Below are 27,656 nucleotides of genomic sequence, written 5' to 3' on the forward strand. Positions count from 1 at the left end.
ATTAAAAATATGAAACCGTAATTTATGAAATAAAGAACAATTATGATCTAAAGGGTATCAAAATTTACCAAAAAAATAAAGCTTAATATTTATTTGTTTACTTTATTAAACATTTCTTTCAATGTAAGTTGTTTAAGTTGCTTCGTTTTATGTGATAATACTTTCTCTTTAATTCTATAAACAGACATAATTTCTTGTTCAGTTACAAAGTTTCGCTGTTCAAGTCCCGTTAATTGCTGTGCCGAGAATACCGACTAACTTGTCAATTGAAATTTTTTCATTTTCACTAACCTCTCTGTCACATTCTTCATGTCTTTATCCATTTTTTGCAGCAATTCCACTTTTTGTTTGATGGACATCGAAACATACTTTCGTTTTGTACGATTCTTTTGGAGCTCCAGAATCGGAAATTCTATTTGACATAATCGAAAGTTCAAGTTTACTTTTATAGTATTACTCTTACAGTCTGCAAAAAATAATATGCTGGATCCAATTCGAAAATTAAGGAACAACGCAATCATCAACATTAACTGAAATAGATAATTAGATAATTTTAGCTTTAGTCCATTATACATAAAACGCGCACGCAAAAACGTATTCTGCACTTGCGCACACGCATATGCGCAGACGTAAAAGGTCTTACGCGCACGCGTAAACGCCTATGCGCATGTGTCAATGCGCCGCATGCGCAGAAAGTTTTTAGCTTTGAGATCCAGATTATAGATTATTCCAGATTATGGGTTTCCGAATTAATGACTTTTGACTGTACTAACATCAGCCATTCGTCTCCGAATGGTCTCCCGCGAAACTACTGGATGCTTGGAAGGTGGTAAATGGCGTCAAATCGATGCTAGCTATATTTTTGGTGCAGAAGTTGCTGTTGCTGGATCCTCGTACTCATTTGTGTTTCTGGGATGCCCTGACCTTGCACGACGGTAGACTATCCCTTCCGTGATTCATGTTCGGTGTTGTCGCTCCAATCAAAGGGGCAGCCAATACACCTGTTCAACCTACCTGCTTCTCTGAGGCCTATTATATGCCACTTCTCAAAGTCCAACAACTGTTTGTATTGCCGCCAGTTATGTCTTGGAGGCATCTCTAGTCACAATACCGTCCATCCAAGTCGAAAGATTCGTTTAAATAGCTATGTGGCACGAACAATCAAGCTTTTAAACTCTTCCAACTTTGCATCTCATATGCGCATAGTCATATGCACTTACCCTTGTCTTATTGGCATATCTTACCAGACTACATTCCTGCCGAGTTTCGTGATTGTGGCTCGATTTTTTTCTGGGTGCATATATTTTTTGTGACAGTGTATATTATTCGCTTGTGTTCATCATGATCACTTTAGATTGAGTGATGGAATTAACTTGCACTCATGGGTAATTTCTTTTTGCCCTCTACCACATTGCCCTAATTTATGGATGCATTCTTCTAGCATTAAAATTTCTGTTCTTGTTTTAATTTTGTTCACCTGTATAATATTGGTATCTTTAAAAAACTGAATTTAACTATTTGATGTAGATGCATATCTTCCTTTTGTAATATTTATATGTTTTTCTGTATTTTTCAGAGCTTGAAGACCGTTTGTGTCTTAAACAAAGTGCTCTGAAAATTTTGGATAATATTCAGAACTCCTTTGATCCTAAAAATGAATTGCAGATTTTTAGTCAATATTTAATTCCAAGGTTAAGACACTACCAGAGCCAAGCTGTGCATTGGATGCTTAGACAAGAAGAAGAAATAGTTCATACAGAAATTCATCCACTTTATACAGAACTTGAACTCAAAGAAAATGCAAAATTATATTACCAAAAATATGGTGGATTGTAAGTATTTTACTGGATGTTTCATATTCATGCTGTGAATATTTTTTTGATGAGTTAAATTCCCAAATTAAAAAAAAAAAAAATGAAACAAATTTAAAGAGGATCCAGTTTATGTCTTCATACATGCAAGCTTTCATATTTAATTCAGAATCTTTTCTAATGAATAAAATTCTTTTGCTTCTTAATGTGTAATTTGCAACGAAAAGAAAATTTTTATGAAATGATAAATTTATATCAGTGCATGTCTAATAAAGCTAAGTTAATCTTCACAAGCAGTTGCTTTCAACTTAGACTGTTTGCCGCTTTTGAGAAAATAAAGCTGAGTCTGCTTGTGTAGAAAGATATTATGAGAAAATATTAGTTTCAGAATCGTAGATAAGAATCTGAAATATAAGTAGTTTGGTACTGTAAGAGTATTTTACAGCTTAGCAGAATTTCAGAAATGCTGTTTCAAAGATTCCAGTTGAATGACTAGGAGGGAAAAAAACATAAAATAATAAATAGGAAAAAAGATAGCTTATTATCTTGAGTATGAAGCAGCGATCATATAGAAGTCATTTGAGGCTGGCTGATAGGCAGGCAGCTATTTCTTAAAAATGCTTCTGTGTTCTAAAAGGAGAAGAAAAAGCTTCATTCATGATAGCCTGCATGTATGAATGTAATGTGTTGAATATATTCTGCTCAGAAGATTGTTAATTAGTCTAAATAACAAATCATGAGCTGATTAGTATATCCACTAAGCCTTAAACTTAATTTTAAAATAAACGCTTGTGGAATTGGCTAGAAGTGGAAGAAAATGTGTTAAAATTTTAGCAGGAATACTGAATTTTGCTGCAAAATATCTAAAAGGAACAATGACGAGATACATTTGGTAGCTAGGCCATCTTGCCAAGGTTTTCGCAATGAGAAGACTGCAATTCTCTGCTTTTTTGTTTTTAAGTGAAAACAGTTCACTGTGTACTTGGGGAGAAGAATTAAAAAAAAAATACAGAAGGGTTTTGAGAAGAATGTAATTGTATTATTTGTTTTAATATATCACATAATTTACAATGTGATATATTTAGTAATTGAAGTTTGAATTTTAAATTGCTAAAATGTTTTCTTTTCATATGTTTGTAAGGTTTGCCAACTATAAATATTGATAGTTTGGGAATCTTTAAAATAAATACCCAAAACTGCCAAATTGCACCCGATGAGTGAGTAGCTTTTAGTTTTTAACTGAAAAAAAAATTGTCAAATTTCTCCAAGGTAATTAATATGTAAGTACCAAAAATATTACAGAAAGATTTGGATATTTGTGTTTTATTTTTTAAATGTATCATGTATCAACATTATTTAATAATTAAAATTTATTTTTTAAATTGCTAAAGTATGTTTTCTTTCCATATGTTGATAATATTTGCCAGCTTACGATAAATATCAGTAGTTTGGTAATTAAGAAAGAAAAGAAATAAAACAGAGTAAAACTTAAAATTAGGCAAAACGACAACTTTGTGTTTGGCGTTGATTCAAACACTATCGATTTTGAGTGCAAAAGATACAGGTCCTCCTTTGTCAGAAGCAGAAGATCTCTGCTCATGATCTGCTCTTGAAATTAATAGAGTTTCAGTTAAAATCTACACCATACACAAGGTTATTATTTTGCCTAATTTTAAATTTGGGAATCTTTAAAAAATGCCATGAAAGCCACCAACATGAACCTGATGAATAACTATTACTTTTTCATCTGTAAAAAATTGCCAAAATAAAATAAAGCAAGGTGGTGGTTAATACATTAATACTCTTTGTAGTATTTAATTTGTTGAACCAGTCTGGGTTTCAGATGACACGCAAAAGAAGTGCTCGCGAAACTTCAGCATATGTCAATACTAGCAGGACATACACAGCATGAACTGAATTATGATTTTTTACTGCGTCTGTGGTGTGTGTAAACAGAAATTTGTTACAGCATCTGCTGTTTATGCTTTCTGCTAGTGTTTGTGTTCTAACATGCAAATTTTAAATTTTTTATTATAGATTTTATAGCAGTAAATTATTATATTTGCCCACATTATAATAGATGACCCACAATAGATTAATATTTATTCATCTTCAGTAATACATTAAATTTCTTAAGATTTCATCTGTATATATTTGTACGCTATGTGATTTTTATATTGGTGATATATATAATTATTATAAATACATTGGTGTGAATAATTAAAAGAAAATATTAAAACTCAAGATAACTTGAATAATTGTTTGACTAAGAACATAGAATTTGTGCAAGATCTTTATTTTATTATGCCCGACACTTCTTCAGAATGCAGAATTTTGCAAAAAGAATTTCTGCTTCCCCAAAAATGAAATAAGAACGTATGAACTGTCATAGAAAGTAGGCAGGGAAAATTTGCTGTTACAACATTCTGGACATGCAATGAAAAAATTAATGTGGCATGTGGTCAACCCTGACTGAAATGCAAGCTTTATTGTTATTTTCCATGTTGTCCATTAGATTGTCAGGTAGTTCCTCTGATAATAAAGCGTATTTGTGATTAATAGTGCCGTGAAGCTTTGGTAAAGTGTTAGGTGGGGGTTGCAGCAATGCAAATCGTGATACATCCCATGCATGTTCTTTCCAATTTAAATCCTGAAAATATGCAGACCACTCCATCCATTGGTCTCTGGTCGATCACTAATGTAATATGATAGGGATGAGCATTATCGGTCATTACGATCCTGAATAATTTTATATGGATGAAGAATCTCAACTCTGTATTTAAGCATTCTATAGATGTACTGGGAAGTATATGTAGAGCAGTGCAGCTATTCAAAATTATGCTCGCCAATACCGTATTTTCCATTCTTTCACACGTTTTTAACGTCAGCTGTAGTTTTAAGGTAACTGCTATTTTTTAATGGCTGAAATTTCTCGCAGCTTGATGTTTGATGATGGACCAGGTTATAGTATTTAATGTTCTGTAGTCTTTCTAAATTGGCAAAGTTTTCTTTTTAGGACAGGTAGCGTTTTATTTTAGTCCAGTTTAGTGAAATATATGAGCATGGTTATGAGATTGATTGATGCTGCTGTCAAAATAAGTGTGGAGTCTTCGTAAGCTCCTTGAAAGTCTGCTGCAGTATGTTTATGGTATAATTTATGGTGGCTCAGCGAAACAGTGTAACCTTTTTTGATTAAATAGCATGCAAACTAATCAAAGTATAAATTGGAACAATATAATCTATATTGAGATCGCATTTCTTAATTTGGATTGTGTTGATGCACATAATGGTATCTGCCAAGGAAAGAGATGCATACTTTTCTAATGAAAATTTTTGTTTTTGATACTAGATTGTTTTCATATTGAACTGAAACATATACTTGTTTCTAACATGAGTTAATTTTTTTAATATCAAATTCGATGGAATTAAACATGTGTATAAACATTCATTCATATTGTAATTTTAGCCCGATTCATTAATGTTAAAATAATAGTAAAACTTTAAATTTAATTTTAGAGTTTATTAAAATAATCTAATATATTTCGTTATAATTTGTATTTTTTCACTGTGCAATATATAGTAATCTGAAGCTAAATTTATTTTAAATTGCAGCTTTACGGGGTTACCTAAAATGGCTTGAAGAAACTGTTTAACCCAAAAAGATAGCATACTTACTTTATGAATGTGAGGACATTTGGTGGGATCTATGATTTAGGCTTTATTTCTATTTGGTTAAACCTAGTTCAGTAATGCTGTGCATGAAGAGAAGTCAGTTGGTAATCTGAATCTAGTGAATGACCTCTTTCTATCCTGATGGTAGTGTAAATTACAGGTAGGATGATAATACCAAGTACTGTTAAGCTTGAATTGTGATAGATTTGTTGAGCCTGAGACATATGCACAGGTTGCCTGTCATGAAGTTCTGATCGCTCTCCCCTTGAGTTTATGTGGGGTACACTAGAGAAGGACCTTTATGAATGATTCGACATTTCCTTCACCCATCAAAAGCTTTAGAGAATCATTTATGTTGCTGCTATTGTCAAAATAAGTGTGGAGACTTCATAAACTCATTGAAAGTCTGTTGCAGTGTGTATGCTGTAATTTATGGTGGCAAAGTATCACCTTTCTTTGATCAAATAGCACACAAACTAATCCGAATATAGTATAAATTCGAACAACATCATTTTATATTGGGATAATGTTTCTTAATTTCGATTATGCTGATTCACATAATGTATCTGCCAAGGAGAGAGCTACAGTACAAAGTCTTTAATACGGACTCGTCGGGACTTCGGCAATCCCGGATTATAGATCATAAATTTAAATCTGGTAAGATGGCATGCAGAAATTATAAAATTAAAAATATGAAACCGTAATTTATGAAATAAAGAGCAATTGTGATCTAAAGGGTATCAAAATTTACAAAAAAAGCTTAATATTTATTTGTTTACTTTGTTAAACATTTCTTTCAATGTAAGTTGTTTAAGTTGATTCGTTTTATGTGCTAATACTTTCTCTTTAATTCTATAAACAGACATAATTTCTTGTTCAGTTACAAATTTCTGCTGTTTAAGTCCTGTAATTGCTGTGCCAAGAAATTTGTTGGCCCACCAGCGGCCGAGTGGTAAAGACTCTGAACACTGGTAGTTTAGTCTGAGGTTTGACTCCCGCGAATGGGGTGGCTGCATGGGTGTTTTCGTGGTTTTCCCCATGTGTAACGTGTATACAAGCCAGTTTCCCTTAGGAAGTCCTTCACTAAGGCATCCCTCCCTTTTGGGCAGATAGCCCTAGTGTGCTTTGCCATAATTGAATAATCCTAAACTCTTTTTGACATAATCGAAAGTTCAAGCTTACTTTTTATAAAATTGCTCTAACAGTCTGCAAAAAATAATAAGCTGGAACCAATTAGAAGATTAAGGAACAATGCAATCTGCAACATTAACTGAAATAGATAATTAGATAATTTTAGCCTAGCTTATACCATCCCGTTATACATTAAACGCGCATGCGTAACCATATTATGTGAATGCGTAAAAGTATTATGTGCATGAGTAAACACTACGCATGCGCAGAAAGTTTGTAGCTTCGAGGTCCGGATTATAGATCATTCCTGATTATGGATGTCCGGATTAAAGACTTTGTACTGTATATACTTTTGTGTCTCGTATCCACAATACCCATGTGTGTGTCTGTGTGGGGAATTCCCATGTTGCTAGGTCTCTCACTGGGGATTTGAGCTGGGTCAGATTTAGAAGTGTTCCGTGATTTTATTACCTGGTGGGATCTGAATCATTTCAACAATTAACTTCAATGCCTTCATTGGATCTATAGCTTTATGCAATTTTATAAAATTTTAGTGCAGAACTATCAAAACTAAAAATGCAAAGCAAGCACACTTTTTGCAGTTGTCATTTGTTCTTTAGATTCCAATAAATGTAAATTAATATTCTGTGCTTCCGTTTTAATGTTCTGTCTAAACCTATCTGATTTCATTCCAAGAGAAATTTATTGAATTACTTTTTTCATTTTTTCTTAATCCTTATCTTCTTGAGGAACTATAATATGATTGCAGCAAATTATTGCTGAATTTTTCATACTTCCTCAAATAAGTTTACTTTATTAGTTTCAGTTTTGCTGAAAGAGCCTGTGACCTTCCCATTTTTTCCTTATTAAATCTGCGTAATATCTGTATAAGTGACTGACAAATATTATTTTAAAGCAAATTTTTGAACAATCTGAATATATGTTTCAGAATTCAGCAAAAAGCAAAACAGTGGTCGACGCGAGCTCAAACTTAAATTGGTAAGTGTTAGTATTTTCGTAACACAGAGACGTATATGTCACGAGGGATCCCAAACAGGCAAATTCTTCTGTAAGGAATGGTTAGGTTATTTGATTTGTTGTAGTTCAGTAATATTCTGCTTGTTATAGTTCTGTAATAATTTGTGTGATTTGAAGAACCCAAAGCACACTACTGCTTTCTGTCTAAGGAGAACGATGCCTTTGTGGAGAGACTTTTTATGGAAAATTGACTTGTATTCACATTGCACATGAGAAAAACAGTGAAAACTGCAGTGTATCCTGCAGGTTTGCAAGGCTTTGTGCAGAATGAGTAATTGAAAAAAGAATAGTGGATGTATATATGAAACTTACATAACGATAAGTTGAAAATTTTTGGTAAGATTAGTTTCCCCAGAATTTGAATTTCACATGAGGGTTGATAGAGTCTGCATGAGCTCGTATGTGTGAAATGAAAATGTATATATATCCATTGCATTATGAAGTTCTGTAAAACATGTTGCATTGATTTTTTTCCTTTCTGATTGAAGTTATTTAAAATCATTAATTTTCCTTCGCAGCTTTGTGAAAGAAGAATACACTACTGGGAAGCCATTGGGTGGTATTTTAGCTGATGAAATGGGACTAGGGAAAACAATAGAAATACTTGCTCTCATTTTAAAGCATCCCATACCTGATGCCAGGCTAGAAGCAAATTTGGTTTGTGTTTGTTTATTTAGTGTGATATCTGAAATTTACAGTTTACTGTTGTATTATAGTTTATATTTTTGTACATTATTAATAATAAAAGTATGCATGAAAAGAGTAGCAAAATAATGCAGTGTTTCTTTGTTATACTGAGGTTTGCTGTGTGATTGTTTTGAATATTATTATTCAGCTATAATTTAAAACTACAGTAAAAGCCCAACTGTCTTGCATTCGACTATCCAGAAAGCTCAAATAACTGAAATATTGTAGACTTTTAGAAAAATTTTTGTTCCCCCAAAATTTAGCAAATGGCAGATTTGTATTACTTGCAGAACTCATAATTCTATTAATACATCTCCATCGTTATCAAACAGTGCGATGGAAGGGCTGTCTAAAATTTATCTGACCTTCTGTTGGTAAAAATATATTATTTATGCGACTGGATTATGATCCTAATCCCCTTCATATTAAGCCCGTTGCGCCTTCATACACTTAGCCCATCCATTTCTTCCACTGCCGAAAACACTTCTGGAAGACTTCTTTTGAATGGTGTTCATGTCTGCTGTCGCATTCAGCTTTATCTCTTCTCTACTCTTGAAATGGGATCCTTTAAATGTCATCTTCAATTCTGGAAACAACTGTATATGTGAATACCGTATATGTGAAAAATCTCTGGAGCTATCTCTGGATCAAAGGAGCTATCTCTGGAGTGTAGGGAGGTTGGTGAGCAACAAGAATTCCGTGTTTCGCCAAGAAACTTGAATCAAGTGTAATGAATATGCTGGAGCATTGTCATGATACAACTGCCAGTTTTTTGCCATCTGGTCATTTGCACTGAACTGCATCAAGGAGATGGCAGATAACTTGTTGATGGTACATTTTTGTCACTATTTGACTGTTTAGTGAGTGTTTTTGATGTACAGTTCCATGGATATTAAACAACATAGTTAACAAAACCTAAATTTTGCTACACACCATTTGCCCAATTTTTCTGCCGTGGAGACTCAGGATGCTTCCTTTGCGACAACTGTGCTTTTGTTTCCAAGTCATACCAGTATATTCATGACTCATCTTCAGTTTTCAGAAATTCAGGATACATGCTGGCAGTGTCCACTAGGTCCTGTGCAACATCAAGATGAAGTTCATTCTGTTCTGCCAATAGCAGCTTGGGCACAAATTTCGCAGCCACTCTGTGCATGTTCAAATTAGCATGCACAACTGCATGCAGAAATCATTACTGATTTCAACTTCCTCATATAGTCAGACGATACTCTCTCTTTACCATATTTTCCGCCCTCTCAACAGCAGCTGCAATCCGAGTGATTTGTGGCCTACCATAATGTCAGCCACCCTCCATAGATGTGTCCTTCCTGGTGCTGAAATTTTAATGGCCAGTAGTGTATTTTAATATTTAAAAGCCCCACTTACTAAGGTGTGCTTTTACCAGCGAGAAAAGCCTCTTCGTGAATTCTGACCTCCTGGTAGAACAATAACAGCTTTCTGTTGCAAAGTGATAACATACTCTGATGTACACTGTTGGTTATTAAAATTGCTATGCTTAGAAGGAAAGCAAACAGCTGAGTAATGTTTATTGTACATGTAATCAGTGTAATGGCAAAAACCAGGATTGAATTTTGGGTGGAGAGTGTGCAGAATTCAGTATAGAGAGCTGTCATCTCTGGCAGCAACATCTGTAAACTGGCTGGCCAGCATTGAATTGAGCTTGGATGATGAATGTGTAGGTACATCATTTTATGGGGCCTTAACACTGTTCCAGAGTTCATCAATTATAGTGGCATGCCAGTGTCTTCGTAACTCATGAACGAGATGTTTTCAGTGGGTGAGAGATCTTGAAAGCAACATGCAGTTGTGCATTACCATTTCTGAAATATATATTGTTGCTGAAAGCCATGAACGTAGGATACAGTCACAGGTCTTAAGATGTCAGAAATATAACTGCTGCTATCCATATTATTGGCTATGCGGACATGAGGTGGCCGGGATGTGTACCCAACAGCATTTCACGCCAGTATGCCAGACACTGAGCCAAATGACAGTGATAAATGCAAGCTAGTTAGGTTTGTTATCCTTAATGTCTTCACGCATGAATATGTCCATCATGCTGTATACAGAACTAGGATTCATCTGAAAAGACAACTTGGTGCCACTCTTTTGTCCACTGTCATTTTCCATTGCACCACTGAAGGCATGCATCTTTGTTGCAGTGTCAAGGGAAGCCACAACAATGGCTGCCATGCTGGCAGTCTGTGGTGCTGCAACCATCATCAGTGTTCGTGTGGACACTTGTTATCCTGCATGGGAACCAGGTTACTGACTTGGGGGTGTGTGGCATAGCTATATGATTGTCATCTCGGGCTTTACTTCCCTGGGGCCACTGAGGTCCTTCATGGTGTTCATAATAAATAAATCATATAATAAAGCTTTTACTGTATATGTGAACATTGACTCTACGTAGACCATAATCTTTTATTTAGCTCATATTAACCAATGTAATTTCAGTAGGAGCAATAAAGTATTTGGATACTGGAAAACATAGTGAATTCGCTTTTATAAGATGTGAAGTACCAGTCGCGTGTTCAGGAGTTTGCATGGAAGTCAGTGTTAATTGCAGTAAATTCAAAACCTTTGCCAGTTTTTAAAAAGAGAAACATACATTATTAATTTTTTAAAAAGAGAAATGTTCATTATTTGATGATTCATCATAATAACTTTTATTTTGTAATTTTTTATGAAAGGATTACTTGACTAATAATTTTCTTTTTTATAAATGCCTGTTTACTTGAATCATTAGAAGCCTTAGAAATATAAAATTACTTACTTGTATTTGTCCTTCCAATAGAATCCTTTAATTCTTCACTTGCAGCAGTTTTAATTTGATAATCAATAGTAAACAGTTTTTCAAATAAATTATACTTGTATTTTTATGATCATCGGACGATTCTCAGATGTTGTTGAACTATGTATTTTTGATCAAAAGTCGGTGAAACCTCTCTATGCATTGACTGGTTCAGGAAAAACTTTTCTGCTTTTGTGACGTAGCCATATTTTCAACAGGATCATATTGCACTCAGAAAAATTGCGACATCAGAAGATTCCATCTTTAAATATTACTTTTCTCATCTATATTTTTTCAAATTTCATTAACATTTGTATATGATAAAAATCCATCATAAACAAATTGGCTTAAAAAATAACAATCAAAGCCACTGCCTTAGCATTTTTGTTTCACTGTGTATCTACTTTTTCAGCCTGTGTATATGAAAATGTCTATGTAAATATGTGAGCCATAAGTTATAGAAGTTCGGTTATATTATTCAAATTGTATAAATGTTTGTCATTTTTATACAGACCTGCTGCTAGGACCTTTAAGTTTATTCAGCTGAACTTATTAAAACCGGCCATTTTCAAATGTGCATATTGTGAATAAATGCTCAAAGATTGTTTTGCAAATTTAATTCATTTGTAATGGTAAAAATTTTCCTTTAAATACACTGGTCTAAACATGTTGTAGAAAGGGTATTTTTAAGTAAAAGTGTTTGCATTTTAATTAAAATACAAGCATTTATTATTAATTAAAATACAAATACAAGCATTTATGTTTCAGTAATGCAGTTGTTAAGGAACAATTACAAAGAATATTGCCATTACAAGTAAATGCTGTAAGACAAACATTGTACAGTTATATTAGTCTCCAAAAGTTGTAGTGGACACTAAATTACAATCCAACTTATTTTGTTTTCATCATGTGTAACAGCAAAGAAGTGATTTTTCAATGTGCTATGTACATGGGAAATATATAGTAAATGAGTATACAAATGTAAGCTGCCATTTGGATTTTCATACATTTTATGCACTAAGACTATGCATTTTTTTAATGCAGTATGTGTCGCTATTTACTTAATTGATCCTGTAGAAAAAACTTTGAAAGTTTACTGTTAAATTACATGCTTATTTAATTCTTGTTCCTATTACTATGAAAATTTTTTCACAAGAACAACCCTTTACTTTCAGTGTATATTCAATTCTGACCTAATTCCTTGTTTTACTACAAAGGAGCACTTTATGCTAATGAATATAAATTTAATATATTGAAGTAGTTTTGTTTTGGCATTGATGTCATGAGATTATCCTTTTATTCCAAAATTTAAAGCATTGAATTTGCAGTTTTTTAATGAAAATCGAAAAAAGAATTAATGAAGCATTAGTTCATTTATATGGAGAAAATGCCATTGAAAACTAGCATGTTTTAGTCGAGATTCAAATATAGGGGAGATGTGTCAGACGATATTAACAGAATGTGTAATGTAGTGCTTTCTAAAGAATGATTTAAGTTTGAGGTTGATAGCTAAAGAATTGCATACTTGTCAAGAAAGTGTTTAAAATTTTAACTGAAGAATTAGAGGAAGTTTTCTGCAAAATTTTTTGCCCCACTACATACACACAGTTAACAGTGCATTCCTTGTGAAATTTCTGGCCGAAAATATTTCACCAATTAGATAATCTTGCCTATTCACGTGAATTAGCATTCTACGATTTCTACCTATTTTTAAAATTAGAATCTGTGCTGAATGGGCAAATAACATAACTAATATTCAAGAGAATGGGAGATATGTACATGTCTGCTCTCAGAAATGGGGAAAATGCCATTTTAATGTTTATATATGTAAGGAAGAGTTGTGTAAATGTGTATAGCATCGAATGGGCAAAAATATTGTTAAAGGGACATTCCTGGAATTGTCACATTTTGTAATATTTATAAAAATGATTAATTTTTTGCTTTGTGAGCATTTTTTTTTCTCTTTTTTTCAGGCAGTATTCCTTGACTCTGTATCAAAGAGATCCACTCGTAATACATTACGCCATCACATAGAAAGAGATTTTACTTTTGATAGTTTGTCAGAGATTTATTTCGAATGTGCTTGTGGAGGTTCTTACGAGTCTTCTGATAAGAAGCTGATGGCCCAGTGCAAAAACTGCTCACTTATTCAGCATACTGAATGTATGTTATATAATACAGATGTGTCATCTTATGATTATCTTTGTCCATACTGCTCTGTTGATCCCTCTCAGGTTAGTGTATGTATTTACATTACTTTATATATTTTCTTGTTGAATTATTTTGCTTAATTTTTAGGTACTATGTTAGGAAAAGTTTGACATGTATCAAGATGTGTAAAATTTAGTTTCTAAGCATTTATGTACAAATGGAATTGGTAATTAAAAAAAAAAAAAAAAAAAAAAAAAACATATTAAATTTCAGTATCTATGTTTATGTATTTGTGAAGTGCAAGTTATTTTATTTACTTACATTATTTTAACACTTTTAGAACTGAAGATAGAATTATATTTTGCTGCAGTTGCCATGTTTGCAGATTGGATACACAAATTTCTGTATTGCTTAAAGTCACACCTGTCATAAATTTGTCTCTTTGAAACTGTTGTTTCTTAGCTGAAGTAAAAATTTCTCTCTTTGAAATCAACATCTTCATCCTGGAGATGCAAATATAAGAACTGTTAAAAAAATGAAGCAAATAAAATGTGTAGGAATATATTTGGCATCAAAATTGTTTGTTCTTTTTTTTGTGTGTGTGTGGGGGGGAGTGGAGGCATACTAGCTTTACATGCTGGTAATAAATACTTAATATTTTTAGTAGCTCTACGGGGTGGCAATAAATATTTACATACAAGGTAGTAATAAATATTTAAAACATTCTTCAATTAGAAACTGCTCTAATTCTGCTTTGTCAGAGTTCTGAATAAATAAATAAAAATGCCATGATATGCTGTTAAATCTTCAAATATGGTGTGTATGGTATCTCATGTGATCAGTGAAATATGGAAAAGTGTTTTATTTAAAGTAATTTCTTCAGAAAGAATGTGCAGTATTTTATAAATTTTTCAGAAATTTCAGTATTTGATAAATGATTCAATAGTCAAGATTGGTGGTTCAAAAAATTTTTTTAAGTATTGGTGCAAATTCTTCAGGAAAAGTAAAAATTAATCATGGAGACAAGATTCCATACTAAATCTACAGAAAAAATTGAAATTGCAATGGTGACCTTAATAATTAATGACTTTATAGCTATTACGTATGATAAATATCCTAATATTGATAAATATTTTTGTGCAAAATTAGCATATGGATCCAGCTTGAAATTCAGTGGTAAAATATTGGTTGAAGCACTTAACCAAGGCCTTTCAGAAGCCCAAAGGATGCTGTTAACTGTGCAGAACATTAAAACCCCTGAAGACTGGATAGAAATAACACGAAAACTGTTCCCTGTACCAGTTGCACTGGAGGACGTACCAACTACAAGTAGTAGTCAACAATTTATTACACTTAGACAAAATCCACCTAGCTACTATAGCAAGCTGTTTCAACCACATCAATATCAGTATCAAAATTTCAGAAGTATGCGGCTGCAAACTTTCCAGTATCCATACAGGCCACTTAATTATCAACCAGTTCCTTCTTTAAGTTATGTGCGAAAATCTGAACAGATAAAATGAGTCTATTTTAACCCTCTGAGTGGCGCAGGATTTTAGATCCGTCATGAACACCGATATTTATTAATTGAATTTGTATAATTACTTATTTTAGTCTGTATTTTCATAAACATTCCTTAAGATGATATTTGCATTATTAAAGAAAGTAAGAAAGAAAATATCTTAAATTATAAGCTAATATATGCCAAGTAGCAAAACATCTGAAGACTGGATAAAGCTGGTCATAACGCTCAGAGGGTTAATGTCCAAATTTGACAACAAAATGTACCATCCATTATCAACACAGGTTCCTAGGTAAATAAATGCTATTCCTTACAACATTTTAACTAATAATGCTACTCAAGCAGAAATTATTGCAAATAAACAAGGTATTTTCTTTACTTAATCAGATTTCTGTGGTGAAAATTATTAAAATACCATGTAAAATAGGTAAACTCACTAATGATGTAATATTTTGTGTGAATTCTAGTTTAGATTATTTATTATTGTCCTCATCCCGTGTTTCACTGTTCAAATTAGAACTGGATTTTTATAATTATCAAGTCTACCAGTTCGAATACCAGATGAGTAAAAATGTTAGATAAGTTTTTTTCAAAATAATTTTGTCTGTAAAAGTGATATAAATACTAAAAAAAATCCGGTAAATATTTTGAAAATAGTGGAAATTTTGTATGTGAAAGGGATATTACTACTAAAAAAATCTGCTAATTATTTTGAAAGTAGTAAGAATTGTGATGGTAACTTACAAAAATTGCTGAATAGTTATAATCATATATTTGCTAAAAGTAAATATGATGTTGGTTGTTAATTTTGAACCCTCTAGAGCTGTGTTAACTTCTGAATTACCAATAGCCTATAGACCATATCGAGCATCCCTTAAAGACAATAGTGAAATTAAGAAACAAATACATGAGTTGTTAAACGCTGGTATAATTAAACCTTGTTCTTATGCTACACCTGTAACTTTGGCTTATAAGAAAGATGATCAGGCAAAAACCAGATTGTGTATTGATTAAAGAAAACTTAATCAAATTACAAAAACAGATTCTGAACCAATCCCTAGAATTGACATTGTATTGGCTCAATTAACAAATGAAAACTTTTACTCCACATTGGATTTAGTGTCAGGTTATTGGCATATCAAATTGAATGAAAAAGATACTGAAAAGTTAGCATTTACTACAAATTTTGGACTTTATGAATTTACTAGACTACCTTTTGGTTAGAAGAATTTTCCAGCTGTTTTTCAAATAGTTCATAGACAAATCTTAAACAAATATCAGATTCACTTTGCTTTAAATTATTTTGATAATATTATAATTTTCTCCAAATTTTGATGAACATTTAAACCATCTTCAGATAATATTTGATATATGTGAGAAAGAAAATATAAAATTAAAACAATCTAAATTTAATTTTGCAAAAGAAAAAATAAATTTTCTAGCGTATGAAATTCAAGCAGGTAAAAACCAGTCCAGTAATGCAAATATAGGAGTAATTAAGAAATTGCACTCCCCCTAAAATGTTAAAGAATTGCAAAGATTTTGAGGAAGTATTAATGTATATCATAAATTTGTTGAAAATTATGCAAAATTTAGAGCTCTTTTAACAAATTTACTTAAAAATGATACCCTCTATAAATGGACTGATAAATCTAAAATAGCTTTTCAAAAATTAAAAGATGCAATAATTTCTAGGCCTATCTTAACTTTATTTAATCCAAAATACCCATGTCATGTATTTGTTGATGCATCTAAAGAAGCTGAAGTGCGTAGTTATGCAAGATGGAAGCATACAAAGAGAAAGGTTTTGGTTTGAGTTAAAAAGTTCCAGTTTCCAATTATTATGTCATCAGCGCTGCGCAGGCCATGCAAAAAGGAAAGATCTAGAAATGACACAGTTGAGAGAAGGTATTATGATTTTTAGAACCGAAAAAGAGAATTAAAGAGTTACTGCTAGTAACTCTTTAATTCTCTTTATTATAAATTATAAATTTGATGTACATATTTTTTATCTTACATATATATATGGAGCAAATTATAAGAATGTCTTATATAGCAAATAATTCTTTATGTATGTTATGGCTTCAATTTGCTTTTAATTAATTTATTTTTTAAAATGTAGGAACTCTTACTATCTCGTGGTACTGTTATCATAAGCCCTGCTTCAATTCTGTATCAGTGGCGGCAAGAAATAGCCAAGCACATAAAAGAAAATACATTAAAAGTTTTTGTGTACCGTGGTGTTGACCAGCATAAGTTTATAAATCCTCAGGACCTGGCTGATCACGATATCATTCTAATATCTTATGAAGTACTGAGACGAGAACTAAGCCATCTGAATGTACCTCATGGTAATTATGTCAATTTGTTTAAACATATTTGTTGTTAAATGCATAACATGAAAACTTTTGTATGATAAAGTATCCATACTAAAATCCATTCTTATCTATTTATTAAACAATATGAATTATTATTAAACAATATGAAAGCTCTTGAGAATATGTATTTTTATATTTGGTGCATGCATATTAACTGGTAATTCAGTGGCACCAAGGTAACTCAAAGAATGATGTGGTAGTGAAGATTATTGATTTGGATACCTGGGACCTTGGTTCTCTGTTTTGATTGTGCAAAGTTATCAAAGGTAGGAAATGGTGGAGTAGAGTAGGGTACAGTCTTTTAAAGTAACGATATATCATATTAAGGTGAGTAAAAAAGCAGTTGCTTTGTCAAAAGTAAAATGTCACTAAAACAGAATTAGAATTTAGCTTTGGGAAATGGTATATAGACTTTATATATAGATAGGTATATAGATACTATCTCATACCATAGATCAAAAGGGGTTATTAATGTAACAGAATAGAAGCCTAACTAGCTAGCATTCAGCTAATTAGAAAGCTCAAATAAATGGAATATATAAAATTTTTAGAAACTCTTTTTGAATGAAAAACGAAGTAAATGGTGAAACTTGCAAAACTATCAGAAAGCACATATAGGGCTGTGATTCAGAATAAACAAAAACTGTCATCAAACATTGCAATTTAGCACCAGTAATAGGTAAGTGTGACATCACAATTTAATCAGGATGTTTGCCTTGGGTCTGTGTGTCATATAATTAAATCACCTTTAGGTAGTCACAATGCAAATCTTAAAATCCTAAGGAGAAAGTAGATTGGCAATCTATCCATTCTCAACATTGTGGTGATGTATGGATGTGACGTGTAAAGATGAAAATCAGTGAATTTGCTAATACAGTCAAATACCTAAAATCCGCCAACTCCTGAAATTCGCGTTGCCTCTCAAAATATAAACATTCAGTTTGTAGGTTCCGAAAACCGCAACATTGAGTACAAAATATCGAAGAAAAAATACTTACCGAATAATGATGTCATAATTAACGAATAATAATGAGTTATAATGGAAATACCAACTTAGTGACATCCTGATAAATTTTTTTTCTCCTCTAATCTGCATAGAGGTAAAAAAGCAGAAAATTCACTCGACTCTTCTTTCACGATTCACTTTGTTGTATTTTCTTAGCTTTGTTATTTCACGAGATTGTTTAGTGCTGCCTTTTTTTTTATCCAGATATTTTGTGGATAATTTAAGAATATTTTAAATTTCAGTTCTTTTTAATACAATGACAGATAAGAAATGCATTCATTGTTTTACTGCTTGCAACGTTAAAAAATGTAAACAAGTTGTATTGACTTTAATGCAAAAAGTGCAAATTCTGCATAAGATGGAGGCAATTGCTACTCCTCAGTTTATAGCAGAATTGTATGCAATTGCAACACCATTGTGTATGATTTATGGAAAAATAAAGAAAAGCTGTTGAAGTTTTACAGCAACAGTAATTCTAACACAGGAATCTAAAACCGGAAATCTTTGCATGATGCGAAATTGGCAAACCTCGACGCTGTGTACATATAATACAATGAATATTATAATCAATTTATATATGTAATAATAATTTAATAAATATAATAAATTATTACTGTAATGTATATAATAATTTGATTAAATGTATCTAATACGCCTTATTTATTTTGCACTTTTAGTCTGAATATTATGCTTTATCTTTTCAATCGTGAAATCCGCAAAATCCTAAAATCTGCACAACCCCTGGTCCCAAGCTTTGCGGATTTCTGAACTTCCACTGTATTGACTTTATTGGCTTCAGATTTTATCTATATAAAAAATATTATTAAAAGAAGAACACCTGTTAGAGCAACGTTCATGAAGTGCTACAATTCGTCAATAGCGTCTTTAAATGAACCAGAATTAAAACGTGAAGAAACTGAAGTTAAATTTTCTTCTTTAGAGTGAATTTCTACAGATTTGTCTGAATTAGATGATGAAATTTGTACTGCTTTAATAGAAGCCAAATCTAAATATTTTGATGTTGAATACGAGAAAATTGAAGAATATCAATAAAAATTCGATATAGCTCATATTCATACTAAAACAAGTCTTGATAAACTTTCAATTTTTGTGAACTGCTGGCGATGAATACTGGAAAAAAAATTAAATATCCCCTAAATAGAATTAGTTAAATTTAGCAATGAAGTGAAAGACTGGTTGGCATTTTGCAGTCAGTTCAGTAGAATTCATGATGATGAGTTACCTCTAGAAAGCAATGTAAATGCCATAAAGCAACACTGAGTAATTAAAAGAATTTTGCTTGTGTAATCAAAGTTCTGTACCAGCAAGCACATGCTCAAGAAGGACCTCGACCGGTTGAGTTATGAGATAAAGGTATCAGTCCTGCCGATGAAAGAAAAAGAGTCACTACCTATAGAACATTTAATTGGTGCTCACTATGCTGAGTCTTTACACTTGGAATATCTTTCACTAATCTGGTCTTGTTGCAGTATAGACACTACTTGGCTGGATTGTTATGGGCAAGATAAACAACTGCATTGTATCTCAAAGTACTTCATCTTTGATAACCAGTATGCTAATCCACAGCAATAATTTAGAGAATTTATGAAAATTAGATGCTTTAGGAATTAACTGATCCCTGCGAAGTCTAGTATAGAATTGGAAATGGCTGTATTGGATCACTTTCAAAGGACCCAATCATTAACCCATCACCAGAAAAAATGATGATGTATTTTTGATTGGGCTATATTACCGGCCAATAAAGACACGGCTGAAAGAGATTGCTTTCAACCACACACACACAAAATCCGTTCAGGACCAACATCGTGTAGGTGTGACACAACGATTCCACTCTTACCAGCCCAATGTTGCTTGCACGCGAAGAGCTCCAATCAATCTCTTCAGCCCAGCATCGCATATGCGTAACTTGAAAACAAAGGGATTTTTGTAAAACATTTTTAAATGCCAGTAGATGGTACTAAATGGAAACGTTTTTTACATTGGTTAAGTCATGTGGCTTAACCAATTTACCAAGGAACTTTCATGTATAACCATCAGATTCTGTTCTCTGCTTTTGGTTTTCATATATTTATTGGTGCAAACAAACTGGGAATCACAGTTCGTTAAGTTAAAGGGATACTGGTGTGTTTGTTTATTTCGTTGGGAATTTTGGTTTTTTGTTGTCCTTGTTTTTATTCTTTGGGTTTTTTCGTTATTAGAATATGGATAAGTGCATCTAATGTATGATGCATCTTACTTGCCCTGTAGCGTACTGAATTAAGCCTGAATTGTATTAGTTATTTACTATACCTATGTTTATTTCTTGCACATGCTTAAAACTAATCCGGGTCCTGAAAAAATAAACTCCCACATATACTTAATGCTTTATCTATGGCCAGCGCTAAATACCGCATGGTGCAGTCTCTAGTGTTCTAAATTCTGCTACAAAGTACTTTCCTAAGTTCTAAATTTTCACCATACCTAAACTTTGCATTGCAGTGCTTCCCCTAAATCATAAACTTCTCATCCCTTAATTTTGCTGCTCGGTGCTTCCCCAAATTCCAAAAATTTCATCTTCCCTAAATTCTGCCGCCGCTTCTAGGTTTGTGGTGAATAACATATCATCTTAATTAAAATAGCACTAAATGTAATCTTTTGGCCTATGAGTTTCATTAACAAAATCTATTTTTAGCATATGAAGTTTTTGGTGAATTTTTTCTCGTCAACATTTCTTAGAGCATTTAAAAATCTATAATCATCACCAAGCGTAATGTTAGCATAAAAGGTTGCCAGACTCTTGTTATTGAATTACTAATATATAAAAAAAGTTTAGACATCACTGCATGAGTTATTACTGAAGCTGTCATGTATTGATAAACGTGGTGGTGAAAGCAAAATATAATAAATAATGAATTGCCAGGTCGGCGTCACGGATATAAAATAGTTGAATGTTTCGGTAAGCACGGCGAACAGCAGTAAATGGAACGTTTGAGATGTATGCAAAGCAGACACTCAGCTACGGAGCCAAATTATTAATCTCACAAATTTATGCTTACAGGATTGTTTTTCCATAACGAGGTATTTTATATAGTGCCTAAGTGAAATTAAGAATCGGATTTTTTTAAGTGAAAATCTCCATATGTTTTATTATGGAAGGAAAAATCAAATGCACATACGTAATGCATACAAAAAAAAAAAATAAATAAATAAAAAAAAATAAAAAAATAAAAAAAAAATAAAGGTTGCAGCTTTGAGGTCCAGATTTTACATCATTCCGGATAATGGATGTCCGGATTTCGAACTTTGTACTGTAGTTATATAATTTTAGTATTTTGCAGGTTTAATTTATTTCTATTAATGTGATATTCTCTATATTAATACATATTAAGAATTAGTATATTAAGTGCGTAATTTAGGTTATTATAATTAAAATGCTGATTTTATATGAATTTTGTTTGTACAAGTAGGCTTAACTGCCGAAAATGCGTGGGCTGGTGGTGACGTTCCATTTGTGTTCAGTCCCATGGCTGTGCTTTGTTCTTCACATGCTGGTCCTCAAGGGGTGAAATTAGAAAAATTTGAAGACTATTATAATGCAGTGGTCCAAGATTGGACGTGGTCAAAGCAGTGCTAAGTAATGAAGCTGAGTTGGCGGAATACACTACATTTCAGCTCCACAACCCTGATTGATGACGTGGCAACACTTTTTCATGCACTTTTGACAACTTCCATACTCGGAGAATATAGGATGTCGGCCAGTCCTGTTTTTCACTAGCAACGACATCTGGTGGCCCACAACTTGCTGTCGACTCTCACAGTGTAGAATAACCGTCCAGGATTTGGCGACTGGGTTCCCTAAAAATGCCAGTCACCTTTTAACCCTTTGTGGTGCTCTATACTTTAAAGTCGTAATTTCAACAAAAAAGTTGTATGCAGTCTATCTAAGCCTAAAGGAGTATACAGGTAAAATTTTGTATAAATTGCACTTACCGTTTTAATTCTGTGGGTGTTCCATGAGGTGGAACTCTGCGTCGCCAGAGATTTAAAAGTGCGACTAAGCGAGCATTGCAATGAAGGACGGAAATGAGTAGGAGTGTTTTTATAGTAATGAAAAAACACTGTATTATGGCTGCATACATGGTTTTCTGGATATACCCAACATTTTTGAATAACTATCGATAAAATGAAACAAATATATGTATATACTCAAGCCCTATATACAAAGATATTTACAAAATTTTCGATTTCTTAGCTTTCTGAAATTGTTCAAAGCATGTTGCACCTTTTTGATAGAAGCACAAACCAACTTTCCAGGTTTTGAACACAAAACTTGTTTTGTGCGGCTTTTTGTTCCGTGCAACAGTATGTTTAGAATTCCAAGTAAAACTTGAGGCTGCGTAGAAGAGCCTGGGTAAGATGAATCATCAACCTTCTGATCAAATAAATGAGTTTAATCCGACATATCACAATAGGATTACACAAGTGGTTCAGGAGCATAAATCTCAGTATCGCTGCTATCTTCATGCTCTGAATCATAATAAGAGGGTAATTCACAAAGCAATTTTAGCGCTTCGGAAAGAGTTAGACCTTTCCAAGCCATTAATGGAAAATTAATAATAAAAAATTAACTACAGTTAATACTTAACCGTAAAGAAAAATAAGCTATGAGATATACATACACAAAAAATATCTACACAGTTATTGAAAATAAACGAGAATGAGACTAAAAAGCGATTGCAAAAAATTCGCGCAGCTCCAAGTAAAGATGACTCGAGCTACTGATAAAAATCCCGCCTGAAAATTGCTCTCAAAAATTTCAAGATGACCAAATTAGGGCTTTCATAGCACAAACCACACTTCACCCCTCAAGACTGCTTTGTTTGAATTCATTCCCCCAGAACAGCGTAAAGAGAAAACATATGCAACAGATGTTTTCTCCTAAGACAGATGTTGTGATGCGTAATAGCATGAGATCGCTAAAGGCGCAGTGTTCCTGCTAATGGAACACCCCGTTTTATTCAATGATTCTGCGCATTCTTTTTGTATGAAAAATGTAAAAAAATATAAACCAAATAATATAAAGCACAGCCATCAAAATTATACAGAAATTGTTTTTCAAACAAATTTTTTGTATCAACAAAAAAAATATAGAAAATTACTAGAAAATAAGTGGATTTTAATAACACATCATAAATGAAAATTCTGGGTCTCCTTGTGATATGCTGCCATTGACTACTTAAAAAGAGAAGTTCAAAGTATATTATAAAAGCATTTTTATCCATTTATGATTGAATTTATCGGTTTCAGAAGCGATTCAAGTAGGGTGTTCCATGTAGCAACAAAGGGTTAAAAAGGGGAGTATATAAGGTATTTCTCCTGCCTTCTTAGCATGCTTTCGTAGTGTAGATCTGCAGGCGTGTAATTCAGTGGTCCGTGGTTTTCAATTCCCAGCGAATTCATTGCTCAATTTTCATCTCTCTTGCATCCAAAAAAATCCTAATGTCTCCAGATACTTAACAGAAATCCAGCGGAAGAAAAAAAAAAAAAAAAGACTGAGTTGGGAGGCTGGACTCCTAAACAGTATTAAACAGAAACTTTTAAATTGGGTGAATGATGTATTATTATTGTCCTCGGTAAAGATTCCTAGACAGGGTAACATTAAATGATACTCTGTTGTACAACCTACACACTTTCACTGATGTCTTGAAGAATTCTTATACAGCCGTAGTTTATTTGAAAAGTGAAAGTAAGGTGCAAGTAAATGTGCAACTTCTTCAAGCCAAGTACAGAGTAGCTTTATTAACACTTTCGCATCGAAGTCGCCCGTAACACCCGTTCATTCAGGCTATCGCAAACCGCCCCAACGCCTTATTTATTTTCCACCTAGTGCTTTCCACGTTAGTGTATGGCTCATTGGTTTCGCGAGTTGTTAAGAGACATCTCAATCATTCTTTTGAAGGAACTAAAGGAGACATACAGAAAGCTATTAACGTTCGCAGGTGCAATCTGGCTCTAAGGTGAAACTGCACACAATGGATGAAACCGCTGAAAAACCCCCAAGAGAGAAACAGTCATTTCACTTAAGTAGGTTATTGTTAATGCTGTAACTATCTACCAGGCAGGGGGAAAGGAAAACTATTTCAAGACAAATTCGTAAACACGGGCGTTTTCGATGTTTGATGAAAACAGATTTGGTCGTCTCTCGATGCGAAAGAGTTAAAAAAATGTACAACTCCAGACTTGAGTTACTATCCTGTTTCATTGGAGTTAATTAACTTTATTTGTGGGAAAAAAATTGAGGATTGAGATTTTGATAGAATATTACTAGGCCAATTCTACAACAGCCTTCTATTGGATTAAGAATAATGAGACTTGGGGGAACATTTGGGAAAAACAGGGTTACATAAATATGAAAACTGACCAAAAATGAAGTCTGGCACTATGTTCCAGGAGCCATAAATGCAGCAGATTTATACTCTAGAGCAGTGGTCACCAAACTTATGAAGCTTTTACCATTTTCAAATCCTACTGTGAGCTACCAACCAGAAGAACTACGAATTTTTTTTTTTTTTTTTTTTTTTAATCTTACATTTGTTTACTGCCTATAAACTTGCATTTATAGAAAATATGAAATCACTTTTAATTAAACTGTATATAACGAAAAGAAAATTAAATTGAATTCTACATAAGAAAGAAATCAAAGTGTAGTTAGTAATAAATGAGAAATGTAATAACAGATTATTTATCAGACAGATTAACTTTAATGAGAAAAATATAACACTTTTTTTGTGATCAACAAGGTTATTAATGTTGGAAGAGTAGGTAGGAGCTTCCATTTAAATGCAGTTGTCCAAGTGTTCCATCAGCAAATGTGTTTCTGTACTTACTTTTAATGAATTTAGTACTAGAAAAAGAAATCTCAATACAGATATGTAGAGTTGAAAACTGCCTTCCCTTCTCTCTGCCTAGCATCACATGAGCGGCATAAGCTAATAAGCCCACCAACTTATTTATAGGAATATTTTCAGAGTATGTAAGATCTTTAACTGCTAAAAATATGTCCTTTTCTGTAGTGTGTATTGTTAAATGTATCTTTACCTGAACCTCTCTCATTTCGAAATTATCCAAAACCGTTCTTAAAAAAACATGAAATTGCAGGTAGAAATAGCTGGAACTGTCAAAGTCAGTTTTAAGTTGTGAGGTAATGTCAGAACTCATAACCTCAACCCTTCTTATTACTGTATTTGCAGAAAGTTGTGTAAATTTGATAGCATACCTTAATCACAGTTTTAGTTTTTAAACTATTCAAATAATGCATCTGGAGCTTCTAAAAATGCAGTTTTGGTTATTTCACTGTCTTCGTATGGTTTTTTTTTCTGTGCAATAATATTTCAAACTCGGAATGATGCCTCAATTGTTGCTTTATTATTGTTTAATGGTTTTAAAAAAGTTGATTATTGAGCATTAAGTTAGATTTTAGCTGCCTTCTTTCCTTAGAGCAGATTTAAGAGGAATATACTTTTCAATCCCTGCGTGAACGGTTTTAAAGTAATGTTCGATGTTCACTTTTTCCCCAACTACAGTACATTCCCGATTATCCGCAGAATTGGGTGGCACGGCCGCTGCGGATAACAAAATTGTGGATAATCTGAAAAATGCTCAAAAACGGGTATAGCAAAAGAGAAAATAGTCATTCAAACTTTGAAAAATCGTTTTATGTACAATAAAATATAAAATAAACAGCAGGAAGTTAACTAATGCTTAATATTTTACTATATCACTCAAAACTAACCTAAAATGCATTTTGTTAATGAAAACAGAAAAAATGCTTTGTATACTTACAAGAGGCGTAAAGGATTCACAGAAAAAGTAATACATATGTACTGTTTTAATACTGTAATGTATTATGTAATTACAAATGCATAACTGTGAAAACTTTCTCGGCCAACTCCCAATCGTCTTGTTCTTCCAAATAGCTTAGCAGTCTGTCGACTTGTTGCAAAGCCCCTTCGTGAGTCTTCCGCATCTGCACAGTGTGCTGCTCTTCGCTGTCCTTCATTCTCGGTCTCTCCCCTTGCTTTCTTCACAATTTCGTCATCTGTCAAGCGTTCGAAGTCAGGTTCGTTGACATCATACTCCAACAACTCAATGTTTTCAGCATCGACGTTCTCACCACCCGGAATGTTTTCACCATATCAGCAAAAGTTGCCATGGATGTGCCTACATCTTCATTTTCTTCTTCACAACTCAAAGACGTTAGGTTGTTGTTGGCTTCAACATTAGGCATGAGTTTTCTCCATGATTTTATGAGGGTTGATGGTTTCACTGAGTCCCATGCAGATGCAATATCGTAGATGCTACCAAGATTGTGCAGTGGTTCCAAAACTCTTTCAGATAACCTTCTTCAATTTTGGTCATTAGCAGATTGGTTCGGTATGCTCTCTTCATTGTTGCAATGACTCCTTGGTCCATGGGTTGGATTAGCACAGTAACGTTTGGAGAGAGAAACTTTGCAAAAAATTTGTCCATCAGAAAACTTGTTTCTTGTTGCTGGGTGAGAAGATGCGTTTTTGATCAATAGCACAGCTTTTTCAAGCAGGTTTTTCGATTTAAGATGTTTACGCACTTGAAGAACAAAGATTTGTTTCGGTTCATCCATTCTTTTTTTTTGGGTTAAAGTAATCAACGGGCAAATTTTCTATCCTTGTGCCTTTGAAAGATCTCGGTTATTTTATTTTTTTTTTTTACTTTCCAATGCGAACAAGTCTAAGTTTATGTCCACCGGTAGCATTACTGCAAGACATGATAGTGATCCTTTCCTTGCTGCTTTTATGACCCGCCGCTTTACTTTCACTTTCAAATTCTAAAGTGCGAATGGGAAGACATTTCCACAAAAGTCCCGATTCGTCAGCATTGTAAATTTGTTCAAAAGATAGCTCTTCTTTTAAAACAAATTCTTCAAATTCATGGTGGAAATCGTTGGCTGCATGTTGGTCACCACTAAGTTTCTCCTCATGAAGTCCAGTTTCTCGAATTCCAGGTCGCTGCTTAAAACGAGCCAACCAGCCAGAAGACACATCAAAATTTCCTTTCAGGTATAATAACACAAGAAAGGTTTTTGCCTTCGCCGCAATGATAGGACCATTTACAGGAGTACCCTTTTTTTTCGAACTTTAGCTAACCACTCTGTCAATGCCGTGTCTAGCTCATCAAAGGTAGAACCCTTCGTAGTTTTTCGCATTTTCATTATGGAAGCTCTGTCCGACATTAATGCAAAGTTCACCAGTTTGTCTTTTTGCTTTAGAATGTCACGCACTGTTGTTTCCGATATTCCGTAATCCAATTCCATCTGCTGCCTTGTAGCACCGTTTGCTACTTTGGAAATTAATTCAGTGGCGTAGCAAAGGGGGGGGGGGCAAGGGGTGTATGATGCCCCGGGCGCCGC

At 33.2% G+C, this 27,656-nt stretch overlaps 1 protein-coding gene across 3 annotated transcripts in view; it reads left to right on the forward strand.

The window, feature by feature from the left end:
* Positions 1-27,656, forward strand: part of LOC118199219 (E3 ubiquitin-protein ligase SHPRH) — a 248,889-nt gene that overhangs the window by 42,957 nt on the left and 178,276 nt on the right. For 2 of the 3 annotated variants that reach the window (XM_085809803.1, XM_085809805.1), the window contains exons 5-8: positions 1,577-1,832; positions 8,171-8,309; positions 13,128-13,394; positions 16,950-17,178. In XM_085809803.1, coding sequence (XP_085665929.1) covers positions 1,577-1,832; positions 8,171-8,309; positions 13,128-13,394; positions 16,950-17,178 — 891 coding nt within the window. The remainder of the gene's footprint in view (positions 1-1,576; positions 1,833-8,170; positions 8,310-13,127; positions 13,395-16,949; positions 17,179-27,656) is intronic. The other variant, XM_085809804.1, reaches the window with a different exon arrangement.

This window comes from Stegodyphus dumicola, chromosome X2 (genome assembly GCF_044657685.1).
Source record: "Stegodyphus dumicola isolate Sdum_Otavi_A_Nest chromosome X2, ASM4465768v1".
Classification (NCBI taxonomy): domain Eukaryota; kingdom Metazoa; phylum Arthropoda; class Arachnida; order Araneae; family Eresidae; genus Stegodyphus; species Stegodyphus dumicola.